The sequence below is a fragment of the Danio rerio genome, chromosome 13, assembly GCF_052040795.2.
Source record: "Danio rerio strain M-AB ecotype USA chromosome 13, GRCz13ab, whole genome shotgun sequence".
NCBI lineage: Eukaryota > Metazoa > Chordata > Actinopteri > Cypriniformes > Danionidae > Danio > Danio rerio.
In genome coordinates this window covers 46,899,995-46,915,982 of record NC_141033.1, presented here as the reverse complement: position 1 = coordinate 46,915,982, position 15,988 = coordinate 46,899,995, and the positions used below count along the sequence as shown (strand labels likewise).

General features: G+C 36.8%; 2 protein-coding genes across 3 annotated transcripts in view; one reads left to right on the top strand and one right to left on the bottom strand.

Annotated features, from left to right (window-relative positions):
- The window catches only part of mdga1 (MAM domain containing glycosylphosphatidylinositol anchor 1), a 409,026-nt gene that overhangs the window by 379,864 nt on the left and 13,174 nt on the right, over positions 1 to 15,988 (top strand). For both annotated transcript variants that reach the window (XM_087279741.1, XM_087279742.1), the window contains exon 17: positions 1,818 to 1,926. In XM_087279741.1, the coding sequence (XP_087135867.1) occupies positions 1,818 to 1,926 (109 nt within the window). The remainder of the gene's footprint in view (positions 1 to 1,817; positions 1,927 to 15,988) is intronic.
- The window catches only part of LOC147834296 (uncharacterized), a 340,821-nt gene continuing 329,823 nt past the window's right edge, over positions 4,991 to 15,988 (bottom strand). Inside the window, exons 6-7 of the mRNA XM_087279750.1 lie at positions 6,246 to 6,359; positions 4,991 to 5,808 (exon numbers count right to left, since the gene is read on the bottom strand). The gene's annotated coding sequence lies outside the window, so the exon portion shown is untranslated. The remainder of the gene's footprint in view (positions 5,809 to 6,245; positions 6,360 to 15,988) is intronic.

The following is a 15,988-nucleotide window of genomic DNA, read 5'->3' as shown; positions in this document are numbered from 1 at the left end:
CAGCATAAATGAGTACACCCTGTTTTGAAGATCAGTGAATGTAGTTAATATATTTTAGCTTATCTGAGCAAAACATATTTATTAAATTCATATATTTATTAAAATAATATTTTAGTCACCAAACATCTTTAGAAATAGAGTGATACTAAGTTTAAATCAATTTATTAGTTAATACATTAAATTAAATTAATTGCCAAATATTGAAAAATTTCAAAAAATTTTCAACAAAATTGCACTTTTTTTTTTTGTTTCTCTTGATTTTTGTTCTTTTTTTATTTTATTAAATATTTTTTTTCCCAAACACACATTCACTGGCCACTTTATCAGGTATGCCTTATTAGTACCGGGCTGGACCCCCTTTTGCCTTCAGAACTTCCTTAATCCTTCATGGCATAGATTCAACAAGATACTGTAAACATTCTTCAGAGATTTTGGTCCACATTGACATGATAGCATCACACAGTTGCTGCAGATTTGTCGATTGCTCATTCATGATGCCAATCTCCTGTTCCACCACATTCCAAAGGTGCTCTATTGGGTTGAGCTCTGGTAACTGTGGAGGCCATTTGAGTACAGTGAACTCACTGTCATGTTCAAGAAATCAATATGAGATGATTTGCACTTCATGACATGGCACGTTATCATGCTGGAAGAAGCCATCATAAAGGGATGGACATGGTCAGCAACAATACTCAGGTACATTGTAGCGTTGACACGATGCTCAGTTGGAACTAATGGACTCAAAGTGTGGCAAGAAAATATCCCCCACACCATTACACCACCAGCAGCCTGAACCGTTGATACAAGGCAGGATGGATCCATGCTTTTACGTTGTTGATGTCAAATTCTGACCCAGCCATCTGATAGTTGCAGCAGAGATTGAGATTCATCAGACCAGGCAACGTTTTTCCAATCTTCTGTTGTCCAATTTTTGTAAGCCTGTGGGAATTGTAGCCTCAGTTTCCTGTTCTTAGCTGACAGGAGTGGCACCAGCAAGGCATTTGCGCCCACAGAATTGCCACTTACTGGACATTTTCTCTTTTTCTGAGCATTCTCTGTAAACCCTAGAGATGGTTGTGCATGAAAATCCCAGTAGATCAGCAGTTTGTGAAATACTCAGAACAGCCCGTCTGGCACCAACAATCATGCCACATTCATATTCACTTAAATAACATTTCTACCCCATTCAGATGCTCTTTTTGAACTGCAGCAGATCGTCTTGACCATGTCTATGTTCCCTAAATGCATTGAGTTGCTGCCATGTGATTGGCTGATTAGAAATTTGCATTAATGAGCAGTTGGACAGGTGTACCTAATAAAGCGGGCGGAAAGTTAGTTATTTGCAATTTGACTGTGAATGTGACGTTTGTTTGTTTTTTTGTTTTTTTACAGTGCATTGTGTTCTGGATCCTGATTGGCTGTAGACTATTATCAATGAATCAACTCCATGCTGTGTCTCCAGTGCAGTACAGAATGCTCTTGCCAAATTTTCACAAGTCTTCGATTGCTAGCAGTGTGACTCTGAAGTGCTATACTGTTTGTTATCATAAGTTGTTTTATTAGATTAGCTCCAGATTTGGCTTCAGTACTGACTAATCTAATATGCATGCACAAATATATTATTGTAAAGCAAAAGTATTGGCTTAAATGAGAAGTTTGAACTCATATATGCTGAGTGCTGTGTGTGTTATGACCAGTTCATTGAGGTCGCATTCAGATTCCTGTCACAGTCGGTTACAGCAGATGTGTGTTGTGAATGTGATATGGCTCTGGACATGCTGTATATATTTTGTCTAACTCCTGGTTTTCTCTGTCAGGTGGTGTTTGAGGGAATCAGAGGAAATGGGTTTGAGGGAGACATCGCTATCGATGACGTCTCTGTTACTAAGGGGAAATGCAGACAAAAGGACAGCGTGGACAAAACAGGTCTGTAGCATTAACAGTCTTCATCCTTCACTGATCAACATCTCTATATCTGCTCATCATTATGACATTATAACAATTAACTAAACTTTGGCTCATTGTGTCACTACGTTAAAACACAAACACACAATACAACAATGGGGGAGATTAGAAACTTCAAAAACTATTTAAAAAAAAAACATCCGGGTAAGAGGCGAGGCAGTGGTGCAGTAGGTAGTGCTGTCGCCTCACAGCAAGAAGGTTGCTGGTTCGAACCGCGGCTCAGTTGGCGTTTCTGTGAGGAGTTTTTATGTTCTCCCTGCTTTTGCGTGGGTTTTCTCCGGGTACTCCGGTTTCCCCCACAGTCCAAAGACATGCGGTACAGGTGAATTGGGTAGGCTAAATTGTCCGTAGTGTATGAGTGTGTGTGTAAATGTGTGTCTGGATGTTTCCCAGAGATGGGTTCCAGCTGGAAGGGCATCCGCTGCGTAAAAACTTGCTGGATAAGTTGGCGGTTCATTCCGCTGTGGCGACCCCGGATTAATAAAGGGACTAATCCAACAAGAAAATGAATGAATGAACATCTGGGTAAGGCTGCACGATTCTGGCTAAATGTAAATCAGGATATTTTTTTTTGCTTAAAATCAAGATCACGATTCTTTCTCACGATTCTGTAGATGTAAAATAAAGGTATGGTAAAAACAAACATATGGCACAACATCGATAATAATATTATTTTACTTTAGATGTAAAATAAAGGTTAATATGAGTTGGCTATTATTATTGTTAACTCTCAAACATATCGTCACCTTGGAATTATAAGGTTCTACCTGCATTCTGAATGATTTTGAGATATTGAGCTTCAAAGTTTTCATACTGTAATTCATATAGCAAACAATATGCGTTAGAATTGCACGATTCTGGCAAAAATGAGAATCGCGATTTTTTTGCTTAAAATAAAGATCACGATTTTCTCACGATTCTGTAGATGTAAAATAAAGGTATAGTAAAAACAAACATATGACACAACATCAATAATAATATTATTTGGTCAACCGGTTTAATAAATAATTATATTCTACCTATAATAATTATGATGTTGAATTATTGTGTTTGAGATATATGCTTGCAATCTGTCATTTGCCATTATCATTCAGACATTTGCCATTATCATTCAGACATTTGCCATTATCAGATTATATTTAACAACAATATATAGGCTAGAGTAGTTATACTGACATTGTAAACATTTATTTCCATGCACAACTGTGTGTTCGCTATGAAAGAAAAAAAAAACATATCAAATGCTTGACGTAATCATAACTCTAAAATGCGATATGATCATGTAAATGAAGTGCAAGCTTTCGGTTTCATTTTGACTGCTAAGTGCTTGTTCGTACTTCGCGCGGCTCCCAAACGATCACCCTGTGCCACAAACAGAGTATTATTTACAACTGTATTACCTATTACTCGCAACATATGCAGGTTCTGTTCACTAAAGTAAACGCGCGCGCGTCTATCATTAAGTAGAGCGCGTGTACCCTCTCTGTGATAACAGCTCACGGTCAGCAGCTCACGTCACGTGTGATTTCCCGGCCGCGAAAACATCATTATATGAAGACAAAAATGACATTTTTAGGTGAATTATACCTTATAAATACAGTATGTGACTCATTAAAACATCATTTGGAGGTGTCAGTGTCACTGAGCAACGTGTGTGAAACAATAAACCCTCATGCAGCCGCCTTTTCTTCTCTCCTCAACTTGAAAATATGATTGGCAGAATCGTAGAAATGCTGGATTAAGATCGTCTTGGCGGTCAAATCGAGATCGCGATCTTTTAACGATTAATTGTGCAGCTCTAGTATGCGTGTAACATTTGTTTTGTTTTTTTAAAGTCTTAAAATGTAAACAATAAGTTGTCATTTAATAAGAAAATGTCAATAAGTCAATTTTGACAAAAATGTCAGAGAGAACCTTATAATTTTAAAGTGACGATATGGTAAAACAACAATAATAATATTAGGCCTATGTGTAAAATGGCCTATGTTGCTTAAAATGCTAAATTTTGTACAGTCATAATGGTGGACTTGAACAGACTTTCAATATGTCTTGTTTGTTATTTCACAGTAAAATGATGACATCAGATTACAACTATTCATAATTATAAAGTTGAATTATTATGTTTAAGATGCATAATTAGACTATTGTTTTCACTGGTAAAATCAGACATTTGTCATTATCAGATTTCTTCTTGCATTATATTCAACATTATATAAGCTAGAGTAGCTATACTGACACTGTAACACATTTATTTTCATGCACAACACTACGTATTACCTATGGAAAAAAAAAAAAACATATCAAATGCTTGTCGTAATCATACCCGTAAAATGATGTGCGGCCAGTTTCATTTTCACTTTCCAGTGCAGCTCATAGCTGCCGTCACTGTGATAAAACACACACACATGCAAATCATTCTTTCAGCGCGGCTCTCAAACGATCGCTCTGTGCCACAAACTGAACGTTCTTTACAACTTTATTACTTGTTATTCAACGCCTATACAAGTTCTGTTCACTAACATAGCTGTGCGTGCTGCTTGCTTGCGCGTGCATTCTCGGTAGCTCACAGTCAGCTCACGTGTGATTTTGCGGCCGCAAATACATCATTACATGAAGACAGAAATTACGTTTCTGGGTGAATTTTGCCTCATACATACAGTATGTAACACTTTTTACGCCATTTGAAGATGTTCATGTTCCAGTGTAGACTTGTGCGACCACCTTTAAGCTTCTCTCCTGACCTTGAAAATTTAATTGGCTGAATCGTAGAAAAGCTAAATTAAGATCGTGTGTAGGGTCGAATCGAGATCGTGATCTTTTTTCGATTAATCGTGCAGCCCTATTTCCGGGTTACTGAGATCAATACTTCAGGTTATGCGCATTCACCATGCGCAGTGAATGGGCGTGGTCAGAGATGCTGTAATGTTATAGCAGGGAAAGCTAAAATGGCGTCCAAACACTGCTATTTTCCCAGAGCTTCTTTTGTTTCTGTATTGGGGCTTTCAAAGGACACGACACAAAGATAGAAGTGCTTACATTTTAATTATAATTATTACAGAGAGTTATTAAAAAGATATAGCGAGCATTTGACAAAGGACAGCTTTTAGAATCTCTACCGGTTGTGCTCCGGATTCAGCTAAAATCAAAGAAGAAATCCTCAAAGAAGGAGCAGCTCCAACCATAATAAACGAAGCTGTGGATTGTGAGCCACAACATGTAAGTATTTTTATTTGTTAAAATGTATCTATCACATGCATAGTTTCTAGCACTAAATGTATGTTGTAGCAAGAACGTAAACAAGGATGTAAACAATAGGAAATGCTGTTTGGCACCGCTAACAATTTAGCTACAAATTCATATGAATCAGTCAAACCACTGAAAACACCCACAATCTTCACCAGCGCTGCAGTGTCTCTCTATGCGGATGCTTTCAGTGTCTCTCTGTGCAGCCACTTTCAGTGTGTCTATGCGTCTGTTTTCCTTGCGTTATATATCTCAAAAAACAAATTCGCAAAAGATATGTAAACGTTTCATATTACTTACACATGCTCATAACCTGAATATCTAAGAAAGACACTTGTCAGATGTTATTTTAGAGAGCAGGCGTGAGGTTCAGCTGTGTCCTCGTTGTCATTTTTTTTTTTTTTATCTGATTCAGGCACAAACTGATAAGGCTAACAGTATTGACAGTTCAGATACTGACTGACCATATTTACACAAAGCAAAGACCATCCTTGAAGGCGTTTGACACTTTTTCTGCTGACGTGGAGCCGATCCGCAGAACACAGCACATTATGTTAGCTGACCAATCAGAGCCTCTTAAGGGCGGGCCTTTCAGAGGAACTAGGAAATATGACAGGCATTTTTATGTTAGCTTAGTAACTGTAAATAATCAAAGTAAGATATATGAAAAAATAACTTGATTTTCTACAAGTGAAGCATGAGCACACATTGTTTTGCATCTTCTAAACACAACCAAGCCATAAAAAAACACTCTGGACCACCCCTTTAAGAAAAAAATAATTTCAGACACTGTTTTGTCCGGGAAAATGCTTCTTGATTTAACAATTTTTAGATATCTTGAGAAGAACAAGACTAAGTAAGGAGAGCATTTTTGCAGTGTAATACAGACAGAATCAAAGCCAGTTTAAATGGTATGCAGGTGAGTAAATGATTACAAAAAGTGAATCAGCTTTTTGTAGTGTATGTGTGTGATACTCTGGGCTGCAGGCGTATAGACTGGTGGTGCGGCTCTGACAGAGCTGGCTCTCTCCTCTCACCTCTGATGTGCCACAGGCCTCAGGTCAGCTCTCCTCTCCTCCTGAATGCTGATGTTGGCTCATGTTGGGTATGAATGCAGGCACTCAGACAGGGACAGACAGGCCCTGCGCCAGCTTAAGAGAGAGAGAGGGGGGTATAACAACAGAGTTTTTCCCTAATTTCTGTTTAATGGAGAGAATATTTTTTTAAACTCATTTCTAATAACTGATTTATTTTATATTTGCCATGATGACAATAATTAATATTTGACTATATATTTTTAAGACACTTCTATACAGCTTAAAGTGACATTTAAAGGCTTAACTAGGTTAATTATAGGTTAACTAGGCTGATTAGGGTAATTAGGCAATGTTTTGTATAACGATGGTTTGTTCTCTAAAAAAATAGCTTAAAGGGGATAATAATTTTTACTCTAGCCGAAATAAAGCAAATAAGAAGACTTTATCCAGAAGAAAAAATATTATCAGACATATTGTGAAAATATTGCTCTGTTAAACATATTATATTTACATATTATATTACTACATATTATATTTAATAATATTGACCTAAAATAGTTTTTAAAAAATGTAAAACTTTTTTTTCTAGCCAAAAAAAAAAAAACCCAATATGACTTTCTTCAGACTAAAAAAAACATTATAGGAAATATTGTGAGAAATCTTTTTGTTTGTTAAACATCATTTGGGAAATATTTAAAAAAGAAAAATGAGGCAAAATGATTTTGACTACAACTGTATCACTGACATAAAATGAAGAAACAATTTCTGTAGACTGATAGATCTGCACTGCAGCCATTATTGCTGCTGCCATGATTTCACATCAGCAAAAGATCCTATGGAAACAGCTTCAGTAAAAATGTCAGACAGTGCTTTCTTTATTATGTGTTTTCATAGAGAAAATCTAACAGATCCAAAGCAAACAGTATCAAAAAAGCCACTTCATTATATTCAGTGTCTCCTTATCAGCAAACCTTGAGGAAAAGACAGACACTTCACACCTTAAACCTCCTCTTGATAAGCAAAGAAGCTGCATTTGATAGCAGAATGTAATCAAACATTTACACGTATTACAGTTACAAAGACGTTTGATCTTGCAAAACCCAATATATATGTAAAGCATCAATATAAATGGAAAGTAAAAATGGATATAGAGAATACGAGAATAATTATTATTATACAGTGTTTCGGACATGGATGGAATTAAAGATTGTAGGAGAGGTTAAAAGGCTGTTCATTTGGACGTTCCTCTAGAAAGCAGAGGTCAGTTCATTTATAATACGAATTATTAATGATTATTCATATGAAAATGATAATAATAGAAGACTAGGATAGAATAAATGAAGCTTGAGACGATTTATAAAGTAACGCAGTGTAAAGTATTTGCTAAATACACTTTTAACCGTTTCTTTTGTTACAATTTATCAGATACAAATCATATTCCTAAAGGTCATTTTTTTCTAAAGAGTATTATTAATAACTAATGATTTGTTCTTACAATGAGCCATGCAGCTTTACTTTCACACAACAGGCTTTGTCCTGAAGGTTTTTGCTTGGGAATATATTCACAAATAATTGGCCTGATAATATATATTTTATATATTTAATATTGTACAGAAAAACTGAATTTATTTTTGTTGTTTATTGTTTTATTTTATTTTATTGGCTGGTAATATTTTACTGAAAATTTGAATTTATTTCTTCAGCAATTATTTTATTTTTATTATTTTTTTATGGACTGTCAATATTTTATTTATTATTATTTTATTTATTTTATGTTATTGGTTCTTAATATTTTATTTAAGAGAAAATGTCAAATTTATTTCTTATTTATATTTTATTTGAAATACGTTGGGACTATTATTTTTCTTTACATCTCTCAAAATGGTCTATAATACTCTAAACAACAACAATAATTATTAAATTAAATTGATAAAAACTAGTGCAGTCAATTGATTAAAAAAATAACTAATTAGTCGCACCTTTTTAAAAAAAAATAATCGCAATTAATCACATTTAAAATACTGAAACTTGTAATTTTGGCTATTCAAATGTAAAATTAATGTAAACGCAAGGCAAAAACTATTTAAATTCAAAATATAACTGTTATTAGAATTTTTGTTTAACTTGTAACACAGATTTCTTAATGTAAACAACATACCCACAATAAAACATCAAGATCCTGGCTTGATAGCCATATTTATTACAGAAATTAAAACACAGGCATGTTAATGACATTTAAATTTCAAAACAATCAATGCCAATAAAGAAAACATTGATTTCTATGTTGGATTCTAAGTGGACTGCAAAAAAAAATGCCAAAATACAGGAATTGCAGATATGGAAAATGAAAAATTGTAATAATAAACTATAGAATACAAACTGTTGCACTTATTGTAAAGTTTTATTGCTGTGAGTTGAGAACATTAATTATAAAGTAGAAACAATTTTGCCTAATCCTCCTTTACATTCATCCAGTTGCTAAGACTAGGAGTATCCCGCAAGTGCACAGAGACTCCCAGATGCCCGCAAATGAATGATAATTTCTTGCAAACCGGTCGTTAAATACATTGCACACCCCTCTCCCCCGCATCCCTCCTAGACTTCAGGTATGTCGCGCAACTCACTCCCACCGTCCTTCAGGTACGTCTCGCGCGCACACGCCCCTACTCAGATACGTCGCTCACTCCACCCCTGACACCCCTCACAGACACACACACACACACACACAACGCGCTGGAGCGCCTCTCTTCAGATTCAACACGCATGTTCACGTTCATCAAATTTGCTTAAACTAAGCGTCCTAAAGTATTACTGTATTTCACAAGGATTCTGATACAACAACGCGAAGCATACGCTTTTGTTGCGTTTAATGAGGAAACACGCTAAACTTGGAGGGCTCATGCTGAAAGGCAGAGTAATGCCCTGTCTCTGACAGCTCGCGACTTCACCAGAGATTTTCTGAGTACATTTACATAAGACACCAATACTCCGATTTTAATATGATTAAAATTATACTCTTATTAAAAGTCTACCGTGTAGCCTAAGCAGCGATTTTATTACCTTAAAGGAACACGAAATGCGGAGGATTTTCTTTCTGTTCGCCATGCGATATCAACTTACAACAGAAGTCGAAAGTTAAAAATGAAACACCCGACATTGCATGAAACTCTGAATAACCTGTGATGCAACTAATTGTTTTATACTGAAACTTGCCTTCAAAAAGTGCTTCCTTGGTCTTATCCACATTTCTTGCATGTTGAACACACGTCCACCAAAACAGGAAGTAAAAAAACCCTGCAACTGCGTTAATTGCGTAAAATTTTTTTACGCGTTAATTATTTAAAATTAATCACATGCGTTAATGCGTTAATTTTGACAGCGCTAATAAAAACACAAACAATACTTTTAAACGGCAGTGATTTTATGCTTTAAATGTATGCAAATTACCATATATTTAATGAAGTAATAATAAAGTCTCATTTGCATATTTAAACACACCATTCTAGAAAACCTTTAATACAATTCAAGTAAATGTTTGCAGTTCTTAATGTACTGCATTAATGCGTCAGTCAACTGGGAAAGAACGGTGATCTCTATTAGCTAATGCTGCAGTGTCTTGCCTTAAAATGAGCTGACATGCAGAGATCTCAGTGTCACAGCGGCTCATACAGAATAATGGCATGATTCAAAGGCCTGAATCCTCATCACATTTTCATGGCATAGTGAATTTTGATAGATTGGAGTCTTGACCTTCTTGCTCTGAATATTAAAAATGGCAGAACCCTTAGTCTTACTCGGGAAATCTGTCAAGACAAGTCCTGGTCATATTTCTCTCTTTCTCTCTCACAAAAAAAAAAAAAAAAGACAAAAGGTTTTGTCTTGTTTGTGGTCCAAATATATGAACATTTCTTTAAAACATTTTCAGAAAAAAAGCAGGGCAAAATCAAGATACTCTTTAAAATGAGCAAAATTAACTTCTTTTAGAATATTTAGCTTGTTTAAGGAGAAACTGACTTAATTTTTCCTTTTTTTTTTCAGAAAATTAGAAAATATTTTACTTTTACTTCAATTATTTTTCTATTTATAACCTTATTTTTAGATAAAGTATTATCTAAGCCAAATAATCTTCAACATTAAATCATACATCAATGGAAAATGTACAAATGCAAACCGATTTGTTTTGTAGTGCAGAGTCACATGTAGAATATAGAATACACTACCTGACAAACTTGTTAGTTTGACTTGTAGTTGATTATTTGGAAGTGTCAGAAGGTAGATTTTTTCCATTGAATAATCTGTTGGACTGGATCCTAATCCGCACAAATACTGCAGAAGACCCATTGGAACCCGCATGGACCCAAGATTCTCACAGTTATCAGTCAAGTTTGGTGAAGAAAACATCATGGTTTGGGTTTTACATTCAGTATGGGGGTGTGCGAGAGATCTGTAGAGTGAAAGGGAACATCAAGAGCCTGAGGTATCAAGACATTTGTGCTGCCCATTACATTACAAACCACAGGAGAGGGCAAATTCTTCACTTTCTTGTGAATTCTACACCATTGTTTTCCTGTGAAATTCCCAATTAGTTTGATGTGTCAAATGACTCTCTTCCTATTGAAAAACAAAAGTTGAATCCAAAATAGTCGACTTTAAAATAACCATGGTCACCACCCATCTTGAAAAGTTTGCCCCCTCACATACGCTCAGTGTTGGGTACAAGTAGTGACGCTACTAGCTTAACACCATTTCTCAGTAGCTTGGAGGTAGCGTCGCTACTGTCAACACAAGCTACATTTACAGATCGCGGATCAATAAGTGACAACACCTAGTTGTTGTAGGCCGTAGACCGAGTGCCTTAGTGCCCCCACCAGTGCCGATATACAGCCATATCGCACTGCTACGAGTGTGATATTGCATTTATACAATACTTTGATGGCATAATTGTGTACATAAAAACAAAATCAAACACGGAGAGTTTCAAAAACCCTTTTGTATGAGGAACTACTTTCTTCTACGTTGGATTCAAATCATAAGCTGACGGTTAAACAGTTGAGCGTGTATCTTTTAAACTTTAGATCTGTAGTGGCTGCTTTTTGCTGGCTGTATGTGGGTGGAGTAATACACAAAGGGTAAAGAGGCTGTAGGAGTTCTGATATTGCAGAATATCGCGCGGCTATCAGCCAATCAGATTTGAGAACCAGACAGAACTGTTGTATATATATTTATTTATTTATTTATTTATTTTTTTTTTTCCAAAATATTTCCCTTTACTATAGTATTTTTAATTTGTAACACCTGGTTTTATTGAATTTTTTGTTTTGGCTGTAATAATTTGTTTCTGTTTAGTACAGCATAGGCTACTATTTACAGTAAATGCCTGAACTGAACTATTATGCCTCATATGTTTCCCTGAGGGTTTTATTGATCACTAAGATCTGATTGACTTGGATTTAAGTTGCTTCGATTTAAAAATAAAAATAGCTAAATGGATGTAGCTAAGCTACTTATGCCTTGTAGCTTTTAGCTTAGCTTGCTACATTTCTCAGGGGGTAGCTTTTAGTGTAGTTAGGCTACATTTTAAGTAGAGTATCTAATAGCTTAGCTCACTACATTTTTCAAGTAGCTTTGCCCAACATAATGTGCCACAAACAGGACGTTAATATCACCAACCATTCCCATTTTATTAAGGTGTATCCATATTAATGGCCCACCCTGTATAATGGCAGTTGTCATTTCTGTTTGTTTAAACAGCAAGCTTGTTCTTTCCATCCTCATCTTAAATAAATAAATGACTGCATATAAATCATAACCTTCTTAATTGAGAAATGACCTGAAGCGGATTCTTGCATGCAGACTCACACAAAGCATGTGCACTGCCCGCTACGCATTAGCTTCATCTGACAATAACACAGGATGACATTTTCCCAGCATTTGACACAGCTTCTACAGCTCCAGCCGGAGCTTCCTCATCTTTAATTGTTAAACACCTCAGGAAGCTGTCATGGTGAAGCTGACACTCGCAGAATAATCTCCATTATTGTTTGAAGATTTAATGAAAGCGCACGTGCATCTCTCATCTGGACCTAGTGTTGGCCCACGCACACATACACTCGCACGCACGAGCACACACAGAAGCCTCATACACACAGAAACGCACGCACACACAGGCATGCACACTGACACACACAGAGACGCACACACACAAAGGCATGCACAGACATGCATGCACACACAGACAGAGACGCACACATACAAGCAGAGACACAGGTACGCATCCACAGAGAGGCACGCACACACACAGACACATGCATACAAAAGCACACACATGCGCATACACACACACACACACACACACACACACACACACACACACACAAATATGCATGCGCATAAACACACACACATACACACAGACATGCACAAACACACACATGAACAGAGACACACACGCACATACATACACACTTGCACAAGCAGACATATACACTCACACACACACACACACACACACACACACACACACACACACGCAAAGACATACAGAGATGTGCACACACACACAAACATGATCAGACATACACACAGACGCACACACATGCGCATGCACACACAGACACGCACACAGACAGACACACACACACAAGAAGACAGACCTGCACAATCATGCACCTGAACAGATCCACACACATAAATGGACAGCACACAAACAGAGACACGCACACACACTCAGACACATATGCGCATACAGACACAAACGCACACGCACACAAGCAGACAGACATACACATGTACACAAGACACACACATGCATGCGCGCACACACACACAGAGACAAAGGCAGAAACAAAGATACAAACACACACATGAACATGTCCACACACACACACAGACATGAACACAAATCGAGACACACATGCATAAATGCATAGAGACACATAACCAGACACACACGTACAGACAGACACAAACACAAATGCACACACACAGACACATATACACACATGCACACACACTCTGTGCATGCATAGGCACACACACCGTGCACGCACACAAATACCCCATGCACACAAACACACACATGCCGCCCACAGGTGCTGAGCTGTGCTTACACACAGGAAAGTGTGTCAGGATGTGCGTACGGCGCACCGCAGGGCAGAACAAAAGAGCCAAATTAATGATTAAGATCAATCATTGTGAAAGCTCCCTCACAGAGAATATTCCAGCTCTCAGCCGCACGCATCGCTCAGAGCTGCTGTTTGTTTGGGAGAACTCGTGCGTGTGTGTGTGTGTGTGTGTGTGTGTGTGTGTACTGTTAGCTAACAGGCTCTGTGTCCAACCCATGAGGCTTTGCTTTGGAGGGTTTGTGCATTCATCAGTGAAACTCCTCTCGTCTTTCATGGTTTCCAGGGTCTCTCCTGTAACGCAGCACATTTGAAACTTAAGGCTGAGTTGATTAATAATAATAAAACTTTTTTTATTGTTAATATTCAGGGCGGCACGGTGACGTAGGGGGTAGCACAATCGCCTCACAGCAATAATGTCACTGGTTCGAGCCCCGGCTTGGTCAGTTGGCATTTCTTTGTGAAGTTTATATGTTCTTCTCGTGTTCATTGGGGTTTTCTCCAGATGCTCCGGTTTCCCCACAAGTCCAAAAACATGTGGTATAGGTGAATTGGGTAGGCTTAATTGTCCATAGTGTATGAGGGTGTATGGATGTTTCCCATTGATGGCTTGCAGCTGGAAGAGCATCCGCTGTGTAAAACATATGCTTGATAAGTTTGCGGGTGATTCCGCTGTGACGACCCCAGTTTAATAAAGGGACTAAGCCGAAAAGAAAATGAATAAATGAATGTTAATATTCATAGAATGGACGTCTTAAAACTATAATAATAAAGAGCTAAAATAGAGCCACACAAGTTCATTTTGCTATGTTTTGGCAAAAATATACTTCCAGGGTGGCGCAGTGGTTACCCCTCTTGCCTCACTGTAAGAAGGTCACTGGTTTGAGTTCTGTCTGGGTCAGTTGGCATTTCTGTGTGAAGTTTGCATGTTCTCCCTGTATTCGCATGGGTTTCTTTCGGTTTCCCCCTGGGTCTAAAGACATGCGCTTTATTGACTGAGCTAAATTGGCCGTAGTGTATGGGTGTTTCCCAGTACTGGGTTGTGGCTGAAAGGGCATCCGCTGTGTAAGACATATGCTAAAACATATGGAATATTTGTTGGTTCATTCCACGCTCTGAAACAGAGACTAAGCTGAAGGAATGAATAAATATCTCACACTTCATCTTTATAGTTGATGATGAATTCAGAGCATGTACACTTCTTTTATTAGAATAGCTGTAGTACTACAACTGTCACAGTTAGAATTATTAGTTCTGAATTATTAGACCTCTTGTATATTTTTCCCTAATTCCTGTGTTTTTCCAAACACATTTATAAAAATAAGATTTCTTTTATCTTTGCCATGATGTAATATTTTACTAGATATTTTTCAAGATACTGGTAATCAGCTTAAAGTGACATTTAACTAGGTAAGTTAGGGTAAAAAAATACAGCTTAAGGGGGCTAATAATATTGACTTTAAGTGAAGTTTATTTATAAACTAATTTCGAGAAGATCACATGCTTATGATTGATCACGGCTGGTTGCGCTTTAGCATGATGCACCAATCTAACGATTCCTAATTCACAGTAAATAACCGGAGTTTCTTACCTCAGTAATCTTCTTGAAGATACTCCTCCTCCCTCTCCTTGATAGGGCAGCATGGCGGTCTGCACTCTGCACTGTCGCTTCACAGCAAGAATGTCACTGGTTAAAGTCTTTACTAGGCCAGTCGACGTTTCTGTGCGGAGTTTGCATGTTCTTCCAATACTTGCGTGGGTTTCCCCTCAGTTTCCTCCCACAGTCCAAAGACATGCGACATACAGTTAAAGTCTGAATTATTACCCCCCTTTCATTTTTTTTTTCTTTTTAAATATTTCCCAAATGATATTTAACAGAGCAAGGAAATTTTCACACTATGTCTGATAATGTTTTTTCTTCTGGAGAAAGTCTTATTTGTTTTATTTAAACTAGAATAAAAGTAGTTTTTAATATTTTTAAAATCAATTTTAAGGTCAATACTATTTTTTTGAAAGTATACAGAACTACACTGTTACACAATGACTGGCGTTATTACTAGGGCTGGACGATTTTTCCTAAAATCAAAATCTCATTAAATTGAACATTTTAACTCGATTAAAATTAAAGAACAAAGTATTTTATTTGTTTATTTTTAGTTAGTTCATAGTTCACTGACACATTTTGTACAGTAAATATGCTCACAGATTACAAGTGTGGGATTTTGGAATCAATGGTGCTTTACTTGATTTTACAGTAATTGAAGGAAACACACACTATGTTGAACAACTGAAATGAAAACAAACATTGCCTAAAACCAAGTCACTTTTTTCGTATAAAAAAGTTAAAACAAATAACTTGTAAAATTAAGTATTTTCAATGTTTTCAAAAGAAGAAAATATAATTTTCAATCTAAATAATTGTAATAGAAAATATGCTGTCTGAAGGCATGTCTGGAGCAGCTTCCAATCATCATCAATGTAGTGAAAACGTGCAACGTGTAGTTACATTTTTCGAGAGGTGCGTGGGTTTGCGACCGCAAAAAGGTGGTGTATACGAAATCAACCTTAACAGAGCAGATTCACGTGACTCAACACATGATAAGGAAAGTAATTGAAAAGAAT